At 39.2% G+C, this 21,008-nt stretch overlaps 1 protein-coding gene across 3 annotated transcripts in view; it reads right to left on the reverse strand.

Moving 5' to 3' along the window:
- Positions 1-21,008, reverse strand: part of MCF2L2 (MCF.2 cell line derived transforming sequence-like 2) — a 274,274-nt gene that overhangs the window by 108,100 nt on the left and 145,166 nt on the right. For all 3 annotated transcript variants that reach the window (XM_036926717.2, XM_036926715.2, XM_036926718.2), the window contains 2 exons: positions 6,810-6,987; positions 2,021-2,112 (listed from right to left, as the gene is read on the reverse strand). In XM_036926717.2, the coding sequence (XP_036782612.2) occupies positions 2,021-2,112; positions 6,810-6,987 (270 nt within the window). The remainder of the gene's footprint in view (positions 1-2,020; positions 2,113-6,809; positions 6,988-21,008) is intronic.

Here is a 21,008-nt window from a genome sequence, read left to right on the forward strand (position 1 = left end):
CAACAGGAATTGTCCCAGCAGGACGGGCTTGGAGTCTGAATTGCATAAACAGCACAGAAGAAGGAAGAAGAAAAAGTGTGGTGGTCAGTGCTTCTTGGATTCTACTCAACATTTCCCAGTCCCATAGGTATCTGACTCTCTCCTCACCCTAGCTCTTACATTGTCTATTTTTACCTGTATAAAATTAGGAGTAAAAAATGTAGTCTATAGAAACCTTTCAGCTTAACTACCTTAAGGTCTTCCCTGAGGAAAGGTGCTTTATCTTTACTGACTATATTTCCTTAGTTTTTCCTTTTATAACAAATAAAACAGTAGCATTCATTTTTATTTTTTACGATTATTGAAATAATTCACTCTCATTTGCAGTTTTTTATATGAGAACCTCCATATACTTAAAACTCCCATGGCATCTTTAATAGAGTGTGCAGTTCATAAATAAGTTTTCTAAATATGGGGAAAGTAAAGCACAGAGCTATGAAGTAAGCTCAAATCACACTGTGAGTCACTGGCAATGACACATGAGTTCAGGGGCTGTATCTAGGCTCTGGCGCACTTGACACAGCCCTCACCTTCAAGGATAACATTCTCTGAAGCCCAGGGTTCAGAAAAGGGTAGGATGATGCTAGGTATTGAAGATGATCACAGTTAAACCCTTTAAATATCAGTTAATGATTCCACAGACTTCATAGATGTGAAGGTGAAGTTTAATTATGTTTGTACATTTCAAAAACTTGCTATTTACTTTTTTAAACAGCCAATCAAAAACCTACCAAATGATAATGACCAAAGATATATGGTTGTACGAAGTTGCAAACTGTTTTTTTAACTCTCTAAAATACGGTAATGCAATCCCTCCAACCGTGAGAGATTCTGAATTGGCCGTGGCAGTTTCTAATCTGCCCAGAATACAGAAGGATGACCAAACAGACTGACAGAAGAGTGCAGCTTCTCTACAAAAAGTCTGTGGGAGCCTCCCCTTGCCACACTGTTTCTGCCTCCAGGAAGAAAAGCCTGAGTCATGATTCCTGTGTGACTCCTTAATGATCAGTGGAATCCCTGTGGGGTCCTATTTTGGGGCACATTAGGAACTGTCATAGATCCAAACTGGTGCTGAAGTGCATTTGAGCCCACGGTTTACTGGCCTCAGGTTTCAGAACCATTCAGTCAGCCAGGCTCTTAATTTTCAGTGAGGCAAGAAAAGGACACCCCTTCTGGCGTTGCAGTACAGCAACACATGTTCACAATTCATTTTATTGGGGTTTTTTAATATAATGTTACTTTACAGTTATACAGTACTTGGCAATTTTTGAATTTTTCTTTGCTGCTCAATAGTTGCAGGAGGCAGCTGCTGTTATCCTGATTTTTACAGATGAGAAACAGGTTTAGAGAGGTTATTTTGCTTATATACAGGTAGGCCTGATTCCAAAGTTTATGCTCTTTTTAACTTTTATTTGGAAATAATTACAGATTTATTATATTTTGAAATAATTATAGATATGAGGTGCAAAGAAACATACAGGGAAGTCCCATGTACCCCTTCCCCAACCTCCTGTAATTAACATCTACACAGAGTATAATATTAAAACCAAGAAAATAATGTTAATACAATCCACAGAGCTTATTCAGCGTTTGCCAGTTATACACACGTGTGTGTGTGTTTAGCTCTATGCAATTTTGTCATGTTCTTTTTTATATATAAACCACACACTGTTCAATTATAAATATGAAGTCACTTTATAGGAATGAATAAAATGACTTTTTCCTCTATAAAACAGTATCTACCAACAATTACATATATGAGCAAACAGTTTTTAATTTCTAGTTGCAATTCAGAAGAAAGAAGAGAAAAGAATTCTACAAACTTCAGCTCTTGAGAGCACAAGCTGTGCCACATGCCTTTACAGGCACATCTGCTGGAGGTGTGATAGGTATGAAGTGGGAGACTTGATTTTGTGGTAATTATGGCAGCAATATTCTCTCATGACAGAATTTTCTATCAGTAAAAGAAAGGTGATCTTACCTTGACTTCAGACTTAGTCTCATCATTTTCCTTCTCCAGGGAGTTCAGATCTGTCTCTGCATAAGTTTCCTCAGATGTCTTCTGAAGAGGAGCTACAGGGACAAAGAAAACTTGCCATTAATTTAGCAATTCATGTTGTAAGTAACTCAGAGCACTTAGCCTGACTTGGACAAGCAGCTGGGCTGTGCAAAGCTAAACTGAGCTGCTGCAGCAATTTTCGAGGTGGTAGGTGGAACTGGAGGTGAAAGAGATGCAGACCCCAGGCATCCGACATTTGATCTGAAGAGACAGAAGTCAAACCCAACACCACATGAAACATCAAATCACAATAATAAGTAAAATAAATGTGATGTGGTAAAAATGAATTTCCATCATTCCCATTTTTAAGGCCCAGCTAAAAAGTCACTTTCTTTATGAAGTCTCCCTTGACTTCCAAACTTCATAGATTCTTTTATGCACCTCCACCTTAGCATCATCATCTGTACTGTGTAATACTGCCCTTGATGTTATTCTTGGATTAGAAGACCATATCCAATTCTGGGGAACACATTCTATCGAATATATTTTTTCCATTGCATAGGTAGTTAATTTTTGATCATAAGAAATTTGAAAAATACTAAAAGCTTACTACTTAAACACAACCACTTAGTATATTTTCTTGCTCCTGTCAAATGCTCTCTCTTCACACACTCTTTTTTTTTCTTTCTTACATAACCATACTATGATTACATAAAGGGTTGCCATGTCTGCCCTAGCCAGAAATCATTGCTAATCTGATGATATAACAATTAAGTCCAGAATGGATGGAACCACATTTACTAGTGGAGGAGATGACTATGTGAAGAATCAGTCGAGTCAGGGCTGTCTTGCTCTCTTCTCTCTGTCAACATTCTCCCTCTTCTCCTTTCCACTGGGCTTTCAGACATCTGGGAGAAATCTGTTCTTCAGGCTCCATGGCCATTGGGCAGTAAGCTTGGCCCTTGGGGAAGAGAAGCCCTGGTTAGGCCTTGAGGCCTTCTAACCAAGCTTTACCAGAGGTCTGAACTGGGAGTGATGAGTACCAGGCTAAGAAGTTGTACTGAGTTCTCATTTATCACCATCATTACTCTTATATGAACAATTCCCTTGTGAAACTCACAGGATACATGTGATTAATCTGAGACAGGACTTAAGCATTTCTAGGTCCCATGGCAAAAATACCATCTATCTGACCCTACCAGTATATCACCTTGGTTCTTACCTGTGGTAGACTTGATGGAGGCTGCCCATCTGGTCTCCAGAGGCCCCTCCCAACCCTCAGATTCTGTGAGATAACTGGAAGCAGCTTGGTCTCTCTATGGGTTATTCATAGATATGTGTTGAAATCCATAGTGAAGTACTGTTTGTCGCCCCAGGTTATATGACCACTAAAGCGACTTTAAATCAGTGGACAATCTTTTGGGCTCCTCAATCTCTACAGGATCTCTGTACAAAAGAATTATTTCACATTCCTTATGAACTTCATAGAGGTTAAATGTGTGCAAAGTATCCAGCTAACAGTCTAAGAGTCAGAGCCAAGATTCCAACTCCAGCCTCTAAGCTCCCTGCCCATGCTTCCTATGCTATGAAATAATAGTTTATCTTGGCACAGACTCAGTTACAAAGGAATCAGACAAATGTGTTTGAATATCCTGTTAGTGACCTGCCTGAATCTACACTTACTATCCAAAACACAAGTGTGAGATTATTCTGCAAAATGAGCAAATTCCCTGACCAAGGTCAATGATAGCTGTTCAGACATGACAAAGATCTATTTACCTTAGGAGCACCATTATCTATTATGATGCCTTGTATTTGAAAAACTGAGAAACAAACTATAATTCCTGCTTTATTTACTTGTAACAAATATAGGTCCCTTAAAACAATAAGAGAGGCAAAGTCATAGAAGTGAACATAATTTAGTTTTGGGAAAGAGCCCTCGAAGAGAGTTCAGGAGAACCAAGTCCTGTTTCCAGCTATCCAAGAAAGATGTACCATGTTTGTGAGTGTCTTTTTGTGAGTATTGGTGGTATGTGAACATAAGTGCAGCTTAGTGTGCATGTGCATGTACGTGTGTGTGCACATAGAAATATTCAGGAAAGAAATGCACTAAACTGTTATCAAGACTTAACTCTAAAACATGGAGTACATTTTGGAAACCAGGGGGCTGTATATTGTATTAAATGGAGAATTGCCAAAACGCCACATAATTTTCACTTAAATAAAAACTGAAAGAATTTGTTGCCAACAGATCTGCACAACAAAAAATGCTAAAGGAAGTTCTTCAGCCTGAAGACAAATGATACAAGATGATAATTCAGATCTACAATAAAGAATACCAGGAATGGTTGAATAGGAGGGTATACATAAAATATATTTTTTCATTGCTCTTAAGTTCTTTTAAAAGATATATGATTGTTTAAAGAAAAAAATTATAACACAATATTGGGGGATTTAACATCTATAGATGTAATATCTATGATACAAATAGCACAAAGAATGGGTGGAGTGCTTATGGAATATAATGTTGCAAATTTCCTATATGTTACATAAAGTGCTACAATATTAACTCAAAGTAGATTGTGATAAATTAAGGATACTTATGATAATCCCTAGGAAAAACATCTGGGAAAAACAATGCAAAGAGATATGCTGAAAAGCCAATATAGGAATTAAAATGGAATACTAAAAAAAAATTTCTAATCCAAAAGAAGGCAGGAAAGGAGTAACAGAGAATAAAAAACATATGAAACAAACAGACAAACAGATAACAAAATAGTAGCACTAAATCCAACTATCAATAATTGTTATATGTAAGTAGACTAAACACTCCATTTAGAAGGCAGAGGTTAACAGAATGCACTGAAAAGGCAAGACCCAACTATATGCTGCCTATAAGAAATATACTTGAAAGACAGAAATAAAAGAATGGAAAAAATATATATCACACAAACACTAAGCATAAGAAAGCTGGAATGGCTATATTAACCTTAGACAAAATAGACTTCAAGACAAGGAGTATTACTAAAGATGAAGGAAAGAGGGATATTTCATAATTATAAAAAGGCCAATATATCTAAAGACATAACAATTATGAATATGCATGCACTTAGTAACAGAGTTTCAAAATACATGAAGCAAAAAATGACATATACATCATATCCAAGAGCAGTTTATCCCAGGAATGTGTGATTACTTTAACATTTGAAAATAATCATAATCCACCATTATAACAAAAAAAGGAGAGAAATCATATGATCATCTTCTTTGCACCTAAAAGAAGATCTGAAAAATTAAACAATCATTGATGAAGAAAATTCTCATCAAACTAGGAATAGAAGGGAACTTTCTCAATCTCATAAATGGTAACTGTGAAATACTTGCTGCTGATACCTGAGAAACTGAATAACCTCATTTAAAATGGAGCTAAAAGGCCAGAATGAGGAGTCTTATGCCCTACCACTCCTTGCAGTCTTTGCCATCTTACAGGAAGAAGGCTACTTTACTACCTGCAGGAGGAAGTAAGATTTTCTCCCTGACTGGCAACAACCCAGCCAATGAGAGACTGTCACAACTCAGCCAATGAGAAGTCACTACACTTTGAACTTCCAGTTTACTCTAATGGACTTTTAGAAAATTATAGCAGCCCCTCCCAACTTTCACCTTTCCTCCATAAAAGAGCATTTCTCTCCTTTGTTCTCCAGACTTGCCTTGGTTTTACCAAAGCTTCCATGTCCCAAACTGCAATTCTTTGCTATTCCTGAATAAACCCATATTTTTCTGGTAAAATAACTTTTTTATTTTACAGGTCAATACATCATACTTCAAAGTGAAAAATAAACTCTTTAATACTGGGAAAAGACAAAGATGTTTGCTCTCACCACTGCTAAACAACATTGTATGGGAGGTTCTAGCCATTATATTAAGAAAAAGCATTAAGTTGGGGGGTTGGTGGGGGAAGCATAAAGATTGAAGCCAAAGTAAAATTGTCTCTATTCACAGGTGACATTATTTTATTTCTATATGAAAATATATTCCCATTGATCATTATATATGGTAAATTCCATTTACTATAGGATTAAAAATCATGATATATTATATGGTAAATTCCATTTACTATGGGATTAAAAATCATGAAATGCCAAAGACCTTTGCACTCAAACTACTATATTGCCAACATTATAACGTTTATGAGTTGGAAGACTCAATATTGGTAAGATAATGGTTCTCCCCAAATTAACCTATATATTCAGTGCAATCTCAAGCATAATTACAGCAGACTGAAAGGTGATGCTAAAGTTTATATGGAAATGAAAGGGACCTAAAATAGCCCAAACAATTTTGAAAGAACAAAGCTGTAAGACTTACACTACAGATCTCAAGGCTTACTAATAAACTTACTAATTAAGACCATGTGGGAATAGCATAAGGATTTATCTATTGCTTTTATGTTTTCAAAGCACCAACTTTACCACTCCATTGCTAACAGAATCTTGTGAGCATTTTAAAGGTCCTTAATGGAGTCTACTTTATGCTAATGTTATTTGTACGTTTATATCATTCCTCTACTAGTCTGTGAGCTTCTCCTTGCATCCAGCACTCGGCTTTATTTAACTTTAAAGCCTTCCATGCCTATACTATTCTATCTGTAGATTGTTTTAAACAATATGTCAAAACAATGGCCATTATGCATCTTTAACAACACAACCTCAACCCTCATGAGCACTGATGAAACATAAAGCCACAAAGCTTCATTCTCCAGATAACCTACCCAAGGCAGAGGGCTGGCTGGTTTTCGGTGACACCCATTTTGGGGAGGACTCAGGATGGGGGGCCACGGGTTGCACAGGACGAGTCTGTCTGGCTGCCAGTTTCATCAGACTCATTTGCCTCTTGTGAAATATTTCCTGTACATCACCTAGCTTCTGCAGGACTTTCTGGGCTTTGGCCTGCAGGAACAAAAGCAAATCATGAACAGTTTCCTCTGCATTGGGCCTGAAAACATGAGGCATTCCCTTTCTCCCACCTTCCTCTCCTCTCCCAACCCTACCTCCCTCAGGTGACCCTGTGTCATTGCACAACTTGCCTCCCACCAGAATTGTGCTTCTAAGAGTCTGCATCTCCCACTTGACTGGCAATGACTGTATCCCTTCCACTACTGTAGATCCAGTGCCTAGAACACTGCCTAGCACAGAGTGGTGCTCGGTAAATATATGTTGAGTGGAGAAATGTTCACTAAGCCATGTCCATTAATAATAGAAAAGGATGCCACAGGCCATGAATGAAAGGCATTGGGCCAATTTGCCAAATAGGAGGATCTCAAAACAAGAAGTGTACCCTCAATAAAGGCCTAATGGAGGAGAGTTTAAGCATTCTATGGTAAAGACTTGGCTAAATTCTATGGCATGATCAAGAGAACCACAAGCACCTGTAATAAAAAGGATATACATTTAAATTTGATTCTGTGTGACCCCTTCTCACTATATATGTAAAGAGAAATAAACTGAAAACATACCAGGGAAAAGATGAAATTTACAGACATGCTCATGAATGACTATATGCTCCAAGGCAGAGGTTCAGGAGAACAAGAACCAAACCTGGAAGTCTTTGAGTTTCCTCAAAGCCTGAATTCAGCTGAATATGTTTCTTCTGGCCTCACCAGCATGACAACCTTGTATCTCCAGAGCATCAAAAGAAGAGTAGAGCTTTTTCTTTGTCATCCTGACTAGTCTGTCTCCTGGATGATTTTAACCACCAAAGAAGGGACCCATAATTAGCAGAGCCAAACCTCAGACAGGGTGCTCTGAGGATGTCTCATTTCAAAAGTACAGGCCCAGCACATACCCAGGTTGGTCACCACATTTTGCAGCTGGAAAAGAAAACTTGTCTTTTTTATGCTAGGCCATTTTCTGAGGGAAAGAGCCAAGAGCCCTGAGGCAGGACTGGAGTGTCAGCTCTGGAACAACTGATGCCCTGCAGCCTGAGAGCCTTGTCAAAGTTGACTTCTGCCCCACAATCGGGAGCAGGTCTCACTCTCCAGAGGGTCTCCATGCAGAGCTGCACTGTCCATATTACCACAGTCACGTGAGGCTATTGATCATCCAAAATACAGCTGATCGGGATTGAGCTGTGCTATCAGTGTAAAATACACACTGGATTTTGAAGACTTAGTATGAAATAGAACATAAAAATCTCGTTGGTAATTTTTGGTCTCAATTGTACATTGAATTAATATTTTGGACGTGGGTTAAATAAAACATTAAAATTGATTTCACTTCTTTCTTTTCACATTCTAAGATGTGGCTACTAGAACATCTTAATTCACACATGTGGCTTGCATTATTTGTTTTGGACAGGGCTGGTGTAGACCAGGGGTTGGCAAACTTTATCTGTAAAGAACCAAACAAATATTTCAGACTTTGCAGACCATCTGGTCTCTGTCACAACTACTGAATTCTGTTGTTGTAGCATAAAAGCAGTCAAAGATAATAGAGAATATAGAATCGAATGAGTGTGGCTATGCTGTGGTAAAACTTTAATTATAAAAACAGGTGGCAAGCAGTTTTGGCATATGGGCTCTAGCTGCTGAACCCTAGTCTAGATTAAGCTAGGGTCTGTGGTAAAGGGCCTCCTCAGAAAATGTGCCTCTGGCCTAAGGAAGCTCAGTTGTAGTGGACTAGGAGTTCTAATAATAAGTCCCCAAAGAATTCAGAGTTCCCGATGTTAGGGTCGTGGCAATGCCAGTTTGTATTTCTGGGGGAAAGGTGATGATAAGACTTGGTGACCAGTCACTAATACCTTGCCTTCTGGCCCAGTGATGAGCTTGAGGAAACTGAGACATGGGTATTAACTGCCACACAAAGATCAAGAACTCTGACTGAATGAAAAATTGTCAAATTGGTGAGGTACAATGTACAGCCCTGGAATGAGGTCAGTGCCACATACTAGAGCACAACACCTCCCCCACTTAAATAGGACAGGCCTTGGATTACCTTTCACCTTTGGCATCTGTCCCTTCCAACCCCAGGGTGAACCCTGGAAATGGCAAAGCCATCAGAAAAGACCCTACATTCCTAAGCTCAGATGATGGAGAAGTTTGTGCAAGATTAACAACTGCATTCCTCTTTCCTCGTTTTACTTGCCAATCGATTCTCTATATCACAATGAGAACTATCTTAATAAGATGGAAATCTGATCATACACCTTCCTTGTTTAAAAGCCATGCTGAGGTTTCCTGCTGCATCAGAATAAAGTCCTGGAGCTCTGGGCTCTTCATTACTTGACCCTGATTTCCCTGATTTCCTCCCTCCAGAACCCCCCATCAATGCCCCAACCTTCAGTTGCGGCAGTTCCCCTAAATGTTCATTTCTAGTCTCTCTGCCTCTGCACTTTCTGTTCCTTCTGCTGAGGTTCCTCCCTCCACTGTTGTCTCCCTTGCAAACTAACCAAACTCCCAGGCCCACTTTAGATATCTCCTCTGTATAACCTGCATCCCCTGACTGAATTCACCGTTGCCATCCCTGTGTGTCCCACTGTCCTTTTCAGGCTCTATGCTTTTGGACCAAGGAGCATGTACTGAGACATGGGTGTTAATTATTGCACAAAGATTAAGAACTCTGACTGAATGAAAAATTGTCAAATTGGTGAGGTATGTTTACTGGGGTCACGTTTCTCTTCCACTAAACTGCCAGCACCCTGATTACAGGGATTGTGACTTTCAGTATTATATTCTTAGAATAAAGCACAAACTGGATACACAGTGAATATTTGAAGAATTGAATTTTGCTATTTTCTACTGAGATTGTTTCATTCTCTAGACTGGGTGGTGAGAGAGAATGAGGAAGAAAAACCACAATGGCAGCAATAAGGGGGCAGCACGACAGCAAGTATGACTCTTGAAAGGCCCCAGACACAGCCAGAGTGTCCACTACATGAACAACAGTTTAATTGCTGATGCGGTCTGATAATAGCTATGTCTTGGATATAACAGATTCAGTCATTTAGACAGAGTATCAGGTTCTTAGAAATACAACTTTTTTAGAATAGTTCTGGATTTGTAGAGATACTACTAAATTGTACAGAGTTCCCATAGATCCCACACCCAGTCTCCCCTATTGTTTTTTTTTTTTTTTTTTTTTTTTTTAATAATTATTTTTTATTGAAGGGTAGTTGACACACAGTATTACATTACATGAGTTTCAAGTGTACAACACAGTGGTAGAACATTTATATACATAATTCTAGGTTCCAGCTATCACCCTACCAGGCTGTTACAATATCTTGACTATATTCCTTATGCTATACCTTACATCCCGGTTACTAATTTATTTTACCATTGGAAGTCTGTCCTTTTTTTTTTTTTTTGTGAGGGCATCTCTCATATTTATTGATCAAATGGTTGTTAACAACAATAAAATTCTGTATAGGGGAGTCAATGCTCAATGCACAATCATTATTCCACCCCAAGCCTAATTTTTGTCAGTCTCCAATCTTCTGAGGCATAACAAACAAGTTTTTACATGTAGAACAAATTCTTACATAATGAATAAGTTACATAGTGAACAGTACAAGGGCAGTCATCACAGAAACTTTCGGTTTTGCTCATGCATTATGAACTATAAACAGTCAGTTCAAATATGAATACTCATTTGGTTTTTATACTTGATTTATATGTGGATACCACATTTCTCTCTTTATTATTATTATTTTTAATAAAATGCTGAAGTGGTAGGTAGATACAAGATAAAGGTAGAAAACATAGTTTAGTGTTGTAAGAGAGCAAATGTAGATGATCAGGTGTGTGCCTGTAGACTATGTGTTAATCCAAGCTAGACCAGGGCAATAAAACATCCACGTATGCAGAAGATTTCTCTCAGAACGGGGGGGTGAGGTTCTAAGCCTCACCTCTGTTGATCCCCAATTTCTCACCTGATGGCCCCCCTGCGACTGTGCCTGTCTTAGGTTGTTCCTCCCTTGAGGAATCTTACCCGTCTCTGGCTACCCAGTCATCTTCCGGGGCCATACAGGGAAATGTGAAGTTGGTAAGTGAGAGAGAAGCCTTATTGTTTGAAAAAGTTAGCTTTTTACTTCTTTGCATATTTATGCCCTGTGGCTTCTATGCCCAGCATTTGTCTTGAGGTATCTTTACCACTTGGAAGAATTATGATACTCGGTAAATTTGATATGAGGCACGAATTCTATTTAAGGGTTGTAATTAGGAAGGAAGAAGAAAAGCTATAGAAGTAGCAGGCGGAAGAAAACATGGGAAGATTGATTATTTCTTTGATATATCTTCTTGTAGAGTAACTTCAACATGTATAGGTTTTAAGCTACTACTTAAATTGCACACACACATTAACATAATAGGAGTATAGTTACATAACCAAAGCATATCTGTAATTACCAGCCATCTGCAGTGAAACCAAGAAAACCAGTTAGGCACCTTAGGCATTTGTGAAAACTTATCTATGATATGGTGGATATTGTCCAAATGAACTTGAACAGTCTGAGAGAAATCAGACAAATTAAAACAACCCATTCCTGGGGAATGTTCACATGCCATATGTTCTTTTAACAATAAATAGTTTGTAGTTGTAAGACTTTGGAGCGCTACAATTTGCACTTCTCCAAATTCTTGGATGAGTTCCAACAGTATAGATCAAGTCCAATTTTGTTGTTTTACTGTATGCACAGGCCAGCTTAGATATCTCCTTCCTCATTCCCATGGCAGGTCCAGGAACTGGTGGGATGAGTGCATCTACAGCTGTAGCAGTGCGTGGATCTTTGTTGGGGTTTTTTGATGATCATCTTCTGGCATGAGTCTTCCAGAGGGTGCAGATGTTGGAAGTTCTTTTTCATATCGTATCTTAGTTCATTTTCGGGGTAGCCCAATTAGGCTTTGATCCTCTGTATAAACACAAACAGACCCTTTGCCTACACTTTTTTATGCCCTTTATACCCTTGTGTAGAACTCGTTGGAGGTTACCACACAGGAACTGCCCTTTTTTTTTTTTTTTTGCTATCACTAATCTACACTTACTTGACGAATATTATGTTTACTAGGCTCTCCCCTATACCAGGTCTCCCCTATAAACCCCTTTACAGTCACTGTCCATCAGCATAGCAAAATGTTGTAGAATCACTACTTGCCTTCTCTGTGTTGTACAGCCCTCCCTTTTCTCCTACCCCCCATGCATGTTAATCTTAATACCCCCCTACTTCTCCCCCCCTTTTCCCTCCCTACCCACCCTTCCTCCCCAGTCCCTTTCCCTTTGGTACCTGTTAGTCCATTCTTGAGTTCTGTGATTCTGCTGCTGTTTTGTTCCTTCAGTTTTTCCTTTGTTCTTATATTCCACAGATAAGTGAAATCATTTGGTATTTCTCTTTCTCCGCTTGGCTTGTTTCACTGAGCATAATACCCTCCAGCTCCATCCATGTTGCTGCAAATGATTGGATTTGCCCTTTTCTTATAGCTGAGTAGTATTCCATTGTGTATATGTACCACATCTTCTTTATCCATTCATCTATTGATGGACATTTAGGTTGCTTCCAATTCTTGGCTATTGTAAATAGTGCTGCAATAAACATAGGGGTGCATCTGTCTTTCTCAAACTTGATTGCTGCATTCTTAGGGTAAATTCCTAGGAGTGCAATTCCTGGGTCAAATGGTAAGTCTGTTTTGAGCATTTTGATGTACCTCCATACTGCTTTCCACAATGGTTGAACTAACTTACATTCCCACCAGCAGTGTAGGAGGGTTCCCCTTTCTCCACAGCCTCGCCAACATTTGTTGTTGTTTGTCTTTTGGATGGCAGCCATCCTTACTGGTGTGAGGTGATACCTCATTGTAGTTTTAATTTGCATTTCTCTGATAATTAGTGATGTGGAGCATCTTTTCATGTGTCTGTTGGCCATCTGTATTTCTTTTTTGGAGAACTGTCTGTTCAGTTCCTCTGCCCATTTTTTAATTGGGTTATTTGTTTTTTGTTTGTTGAGGCGTGAGAGCTCCTTATATATTCTGGACGTCAAGCCTTTATCGGATGTGTCATTTTCAAATATATTCTCCCATACTGTAGGGATCCTTCTTGTTCTATTGATGGTGTCTTTTGCTGTACAGAAGCTTTTCAGCTTAATATAGTCCCACTTACTCATTTTTGCTGTTGTTTTCCTTGCCCGGGGAGATATGTTCAAGAAGAGGTCACTCATGTTTATGTCTAAGAGGTTTTCGCCTATGTTTTCTTCCAAGAGTTTAATGGTTTCATGGCTTACATTCAGGTCTTTGATCCATTTTGAGTTTACTTTTGTATATGGGGATAGACAATGGTCCAGTTTCATTCTCCTACATGTAGCTGTCCAGTTTTGCCAGCACCACCTGTTGAAGAGACTGTCATTTCGCCATTGTATGTCCATGGCTCCTTTATCAAATATTAATTGACCATATATGTCTGGGTTAATGTCTGGATTCTCTAGTCTGTTCCATTAGTCTGTGGCTCTGCTCTTGTGCCAGTACCAAATTGTCTTGATTACTATGGCTTTATAGTAGAGCTTGAAGTTGGGGAGTGAGATCCCCCCTACTTTATTCTTCTTTCTCAGGATTGCTTTGGCTATTCGGGGTCTTTGGTGTTTCCATATGAATTTTTGAATTATTTGTTCCAGTTCATTGAAGAATGTTGCTGGTAGTTTCATAGGGATTGCATCAAATCTGTATATTGCTTTGGGCAGGATGGCCATTTTAACGATATTAATTCTTCCTAGCCACGAGCATGGGATGAGTTTCCATCTGTTAGTGTCCCCTTTAATTTCTCTTAAGAGTGACTTGTAGTTTTCAGAGTATAAGTCTTTCACTTCTTTGGTTAGGTTTATTCCTAGGTATTTTATTTTTTTTGATGCAATTGTGAATGGAGTTGTTTTCCTGATTTCTCTTTCTGTTGGTTCATTGTTAGTATATAGGAAAGCCACAGATTTCTGTGTGTTGATTTTGTATCCTGCAACTTTGCTGTATTCCGATATCAGTTCTAGTAGTTTTGGGGTGGAGTCTTTAGGGTTTTTTATGTACAGTATCATGTCATCTGCAAATAGTGACAGTTTAACTTCTTCTTTACCAATCTGGATTCCTTGTATTTCTTTATTTTGTCTGATTGCCGTGGCTAGGACCTCCAGTACTATGTTAAATAACAGTGGAGAGAGTGGGCATCCCTGTCTAGTTCCCGATCTCAGAGGAAATGCTTTCAGCTTCTCGCTGTTCAATATAATGTTGGCTGTGGGTTTATCATAGATGGCCTTTATTATGTTGAGGTACTTGCCCTCTATTCCCATTTTGCTGAGAGTTTTTATCATGAATGGATGTTGAACTTTGTCAAATGCTTTTTCAGCATCTATGGAGATGATCATGTGGTTTTTGTCTTTCTTTTTGTTGATGTGGTGGATGATGTTGATGGACTTTCGAATGTTGTACCATCCTTGCATCCCTGGGATGAATCCCACTTGGTCATGGTGTATGATCCTTTTGATGTATTTTTGAATTCGGTTTGCTAATATTTTGTTGAGTATTTTTGCATCTACGTTCATCAGGGATATTGGTCTGTAGTTTTCTTTTTTGGTGGGGTCTTTGCCTGGTTTTGGTATTAGGGTGATGTTAGCTTCATAGAATGAGTTTGGGAGTATCCCCTCCTCCTCTATTTTTTGGAAAACTTTAAGGAGAATGGGTATTATGTCTTCCCTGTATGTCTGATAAAATTCCGAGGTAAATCCATCTGGCCCGGGGGTTTTGTTCTTTGGTAGTTTTTTGATTACCTCTTCAATTTCGTTGCTGGTAATTGGTCTGTTTAGATTTTCTGTTTCTTCCTGGGTCAATCTTGGAAGGTTATATTTTTCTAGGAAGTTGTCCATTTCTCCTAGGTTTCCCAGCTTGTTAGCATATAGGTTTTCATAGTATTCTCCAATAATTCTTTGCATTTCCGTGGGGTCCGTCGTGATTTTTCCTTTCTCGTTTCTGATACTGTTGATTTGTGTTGACTCTCTTTTCTTCTTAATAAGTCTGGCTAGAGGCTTATCTATTTTGTTTATTTTCTCGAAGAACCAGCTCTTGGTTTCATTGATTTTTGCTATTGTTTTATTCTTCTCAATTTTATTTATTTCTTCTCTGATCTTTATTATGTCCCTCCTTCTGCTGACCTTAGGCCTCATCTGTTCTTCTTTTTCCAATTTTGATAATTGTGACATTAGACCATTCATTTGGGATTGCTCTTCCTTTTTTAAATATGCTTGGATTGCTATATACTTTCCTCTTAAGACTGCTTTTGCTGTGTCCCACAGAAGTTGGGGCTTAGTGTTGTTGTTGTCATTTGTTTCCATATATTGCTGGATCTCCATTTTGATTTGGTCATTGATCCATTGATTATTTAGGAGCGTGTTGTTAAGCCTCCATGTGTTCATGAGCCTCTTTGCTTTCTTTGTACAGTTTATTTCTAGTTTTATGCCTTTGTGGTCTGAAAAGTTGGTTGGTAGGATTTCAATCTTTTGGAATTTTCTGAGGCTCTTTTTGTGGCCTAGTATGTGGTCTATTCTGGAGAATGTTCCATGTGCACTTGAGAAGAATGTATATCCCGCTGCTTTTGGATGTAGAGTTCTATAGATGTCTATTAGGTCCATCTGCTCTACTGTGTTGTTCAGTGCTTCCGTGTCCTTACTTATTTTCTGCCCAGTGGATCTATTCTTTGGGGTGAGTGGTGTGTTGAAGTCTCCTAGAATGAATGCATTGCAGTCTATATCCCCCTTTAGTTCTGTTAGTATTTGTTTCACATATGCTGGTGCTCCTGTGTTGGGTGCATATATATTTAGAATGGTTATATCCTCTTGTTTGACTGAGCCCTTTATCATTATGTAGTGTCCTTCTTTATCTCTTGTTACTTTCTTTGTTTTGAAGTCTATTGTGTCTGATATTAGTACTGCAACCCCTGCTTTCTTCTCACTGTTGTTTGCTTGAAATATGTTTTTCCATCCCTTGACTTTTAGTCTGTACATGTCTTTGGGTTTGAGGTGAGTTTCTTGTAAGCAGCATATAGATGGGTCTTGCTTTTTTATCCATTCTGTTACTCTGTGTCTTTTGATTGGTGCATTCAACCCATTAACATTTAGGGTGACTATTGAAAGATATGTACTTATTGCCATTGCAGGGTTTAAATTCGTGGTTTCCAAAGGTTCAAGGTTAGCCTCTTTAGTATCTTACTGCCTAACTTAGCTCGCTTATTGAGCTGTTATATACACTGTCTGGAGATTCTTTTCTTCTCTCCCTTCTTGTTCCTCCTCCTCGATTCTTCATATGTTGGGTGTTTTGTGCTGTGCTCTTTCTAGGAGTGCTCCCATCTAGAGCAGTCCCTGTAAGATGTTCTGTAGAGGTGGTTTGTGGGAAGCAAATTCCCTCAGCTTTTGTTTGTCTGGGAATTGTTTAATCCCACCGTCATATTTGAATGATAGTCATGCTGGATACAGTATCCTTGGTTCAAGGCCCTTCTGTTTCATTGTATTAAATATATCATGCCATTCTCTTCTGGCCTGTAGGGTTTCTGTTGAGAAATCTGACGTTAGCCTGATGGGTTTCCCTTTATAGGTGACCTTTTTCTCTCTAGCTGCCTTTAACACTCTTTCCTTGTCCTTGATCTTTGCCATTTTAATTATTATGTGTCTTGGTGTTGCCCTTCTTGGATCCTTTCTGTTGGGGGTTCTGTGTATTTCCGTGGTCTGTTTGATTACTTCCTCCCCCAGTGTGGGGAAGTTTTCAGCAATTATTTCTTCTAAGATACTTTCCATCTCTTTGCCTCTCTCTTCTTCTTCTGGGACCCCTATAATACGGATATTGCTCCTTTTAGATTGGTCACACAGTTCTCTTAATATTGTTTCATTCCTGGAGATCCTTTTGTCTCTCTCTATGTCAGCTTCTATGCGTTCCTGTTCTCTGATTTCAATTCCATCAATGGCCTCTTGCATTCTATCCATTCTGCTTATAAACCCTTCCAGAGTTTGTTTCATTTCTGCGATCTCCTTTCTGGCATCTGTGATCTCTTTCCGGACTTCATCCCATTTTTCTTGCGTATTTCTCTGCATCTCTGTCAGCATGTTTATGATTCTTATTTTGAATTCTTTGTCAGGAAGACTGGTTAGGTCTGTCTCCTTCTCTGGTGTTGTCTCTGTGATCTTTGTCTGCCTGTAGCTTTGCCTTTTCATGGTGATAGGAATAGTCTGCAGAACTGGGACGAGTGACGGCTGGAAGGACTTCCTTTCTTGTTGGTTTGTGGCCCTCCTCTCCTGGGAGAACAGCGGCCTCTAGTGGCTTGTGCTGGGCAGCTGTGTGCAGACAGGGCTTCTGCTTCCTGCCCGGCTGCTATGGAGTTTATCTCCGCTGTTGCTGTGGGCGTGGCCTGGCTCGGGCAGCTACTCCAAAATGGTGGAGTCGCGTTGGAGCAGGAGCTGCTGGGAGGCTATTTATCTCCGTAAGGGGCCTCCCTGCTCCCTGCAGCCCAGGGGTTAGGGTGCCCAGAGATCCCGGATTCCCTACCTCTGGATTAAGTGGCCCGCCCTGCCCCTTTAAGACTTCCAAAAAACACCCGCCAAAACAAAACAACGACCACAAAAAAAAACAAGAAAAAAAATTTTTTTAATTAAAAAAAAAAAAATTTTTTTTAATTAATTAAAAAAAAAAGGTGGTCGTTCGTTTTTCTTTATTCTCCGGTGCCAGCCTCAGGCCTCTGCTCACCGGTCTTTCTGCCCTGTTTCCCTAATATTGGGGTCCCTGTCCCTTTAAGACTTCCAAAAAGCGCTCGCCAAAACAAAGTAGCAAAAAAGCAAAAAAAAAAAAAAAATGGTCGTGCGCTTTTCTTATGTCCTCTGTCGCCCAGCCTCCAGTGCCTGCTCACTGTTCTTGCTGCCCTGTTTTCCCAGTATCGAGGGCCCTGCACTCTGGCCCGGATGGCTGGGGCTGGGTGTTCGGCAGCCCTGGGCTCCGTCTCCCTCCCGCTCTGCCTGCTCTTCTCCCGCCGGGAGCTGGGGGGAGGGGCGCTTGGCTCCCGCGGGGCCGGGTCTTGTATCTTACCCCCTTCGCGAGGCGCTGGGTTCTCTCAGGTGTGGATGTGGTCTGGATATTGTCCTGTGTCCTCTGTTCTTTATTCTAGGAAGGGTTGTCTTTGTTATATTTTCATAGATATATGTTGTTTTGGGAGGAGATTTCCGCTGCTCTACTCACGCCGCCATCTTCCGCCCCCTCCTCCCCCTATTGTTAAGAGCCTACATTAGTATGGTATATTTGCTACAATTAGTAAGCTAACATGATATGTTATTTTCATTATTAAATAAAGTCCAAATTTTCTTTATTGCTTAGCTTTTATGTAATGTGCTTTTCCCCCAGGGTCCTATCTAGAATACATCACAGTGAGCTGTCAGGTCTTCTTAGGCTCCACTTGGCTATGAGTTTCTCAGCTTGTCCTGGATTTTTATGACCTTGACTGTTTTGAGGAGCATCGGTCAGGTGTTTTTTAGACTATTCATCACTTGGGACTTATCTGATGTTTTGCTTTTTTCTTTTTTTTATTAGTGATATTGAGCATCTTTTTTTAAAAATTATTTCATAAATGTATTAATTTTTTATTATGAAATACTTCAGGCATATAAAAAGCATATTAGGTAAGCAAACAACCATGTACCAACCACCCAGCTTCAAATAGAAACCTGATTGCATTCTCCTTTCTTCTTTTATATTTTGTTTTATATTTTGGTATCATTAATGTACAGTTACATGAGCAACATTATGGTTACTAGACTCTCCCCATTATCAAGTCCCCACCACATACCACATCACAGGCACTGTCCATCAGTGTAGTAAGATGCTACAGAATCACTACTTGTCTTCTCTGTGTTATACTGCAATCCCCATGCCCCCCCTCCACATTATATGTACTAATCATAATGCCCCTTTTTCCCCCCTTATCCCTCCCTTCCCACTCATCCTTCCCAGTCCCTTTCCCTTTGGTAACCGTTAGTCCATTCTTGGGTTGGGTGAGTCTGCTGCTGTTTTGTTCCTTCAGTTTTTGCTTTGTTCTTATACTCCACAGATGAGTGAAATCATCTAATACTTGTCTTTCTCCACCTGGCTTATTTCACTGAGCATAATACCCTGTAGCTCCATCCATGTTGTTGCAAATGGTAGGATTTGTTTTCTTCTTATGGCTGAATAATATTCCATTGTGTATATGTACCACATCTTCTTTATCCATTCATCTACTGATGGACACTTAGGTTGCTTTCATTTCTTGGCTACTGTAAATAGTGCTGTGACAAACATAAGAGTGCATATGTCTTTTTCAAACTGAGCTGCTGCATTCTTAGGGTAAATTCCTAGGAGTGGACTTCCTGGGTCAAATGGTATTTCTATTTTTAGTTTTTTCAGGAACCTCCATATTGTTTTCCACAATGTTTGAACTAATTCACATTTCCACCAGCAGTGTAGGAGGGTTCCCCTTTCTCCACATCCTTGCCAGCATTTGTTGTTTGTCTTTTGGATGTTGGCCATCCTAACTGGTGTGAGGTGATATCTCATTGTGGTTTTAATATGCATTTCTCTGATGATTAGCGATGTGGAGCATCTTTTCATGTGCCTGTTGGCCATCAGAAATTCTTCTTTGGAGAAGTGTATGTTCAGATCCTCTGCCCATTTTTTAATTGGATTATGTGCTTTTTGTTTGTTGAGGTGTGTGAGCTCTTTATATATTTTGAATGTCAACCCCTTATCAGATATGTCATTTATTAATATATTCTCCTATACCATAGGATGTCATTTTGTTCTACTGATGGTGTCCTTTGCTGTACAGAAGCTTTTCAGTTTGATATAATCCCACTTGTTCATTTTTGCTTTTGTTTCCCATGCCTGGGGAGATATTTTTATGAAGAAGTTGCTCATGTTTATGTTCAAGAGATTTTGCCTATGTTTTTTTTCTAAGAGTTTTATGGTTTTATGACTTACATTCAGGTCTTTGATCCATTTTGAGTTTACTTTTGTGTATGGAGTTAGACAATAATCCAGTCTCATTCTCTCACATGTAGCTGTCCAGTTTTGCCAACACCAGCTGTTGAAGAGACTGTCTTTTCCCCATTGTATATCCATGGCTCCTTTATCATATATTAATTGACCATATATGTTTGGGTTAATATCTGGACTCTATTCTGTTCCACTGGTCTATTGGACAGTTCTTGTGCCAGAACCAAATTGTTTTGATTACTGCGGCTTTGTAGTAGAGCTTAAAGTTGGGAAGTGAGATCTCCCCTGCATTATTCTTCCTTCTCAGGATTGCTTTGGCTATTCAGGGTCTTTTGCGGTTCCATATGAATTTTAGAACTATTTGTTCCAGTTCACTGAAGAATGCTGTTGGTATGTTGATAGGGATTGCATTGAATCTGTAGATTGCTTTGGGCAGAATGGCCATTTTGACAATATTAATTCTTCCTACCCAAGAGCATGGGATGAATTTCCATTTATTAGTGTCCTCTTTAATTTCTCTTAAGAGTGTCTTCTAGTTTTCAGGGTATAGGTCTTTCACTTCCTTGGTTAGTTTTATTCCTAGGTATTTTATTCTTTTTAATGCAATTGTGAATGGAATTGTTTTCCTGATTTCTCTTTCTGCTAGTTCATTGTTAGTATATAGGAATGCAATAGATTTCTGTGTATTACTTTTGTACCCTGGAACTTTGCTGAATTTCAATATTAGTTCTAGTAGTTTTTGAGTGGATTCTTTAGGGTTTGTTATATACAATATCATGTCCTCTGCAAACAGTGACAGTTTGACTTCTTCCTTACCAATCTAGATGACTTTTATTTCTTTGTTTTGTTTGATTGCCACGGCTAGGACCTCCAATACTATGTTGAATAAAAGTGGAAGAGTAGGCATCCTTGTCTTGTTCCCGATCTTAGGGGAAAAACTTTCAG

Source organism: Manis pentadactyla, chromosome 1, assembly GCF_030020395.1.
Source record: "Manis pentadactyla isolate mManPen7 chromosome 1, mManPen7.hap1, whole genome shotgun sequence".
NCBI lineage: Eukaryota > Metazoa > Chordata > Mammalia > Pholidota > Manidae > Manis > Manis pentadactyla.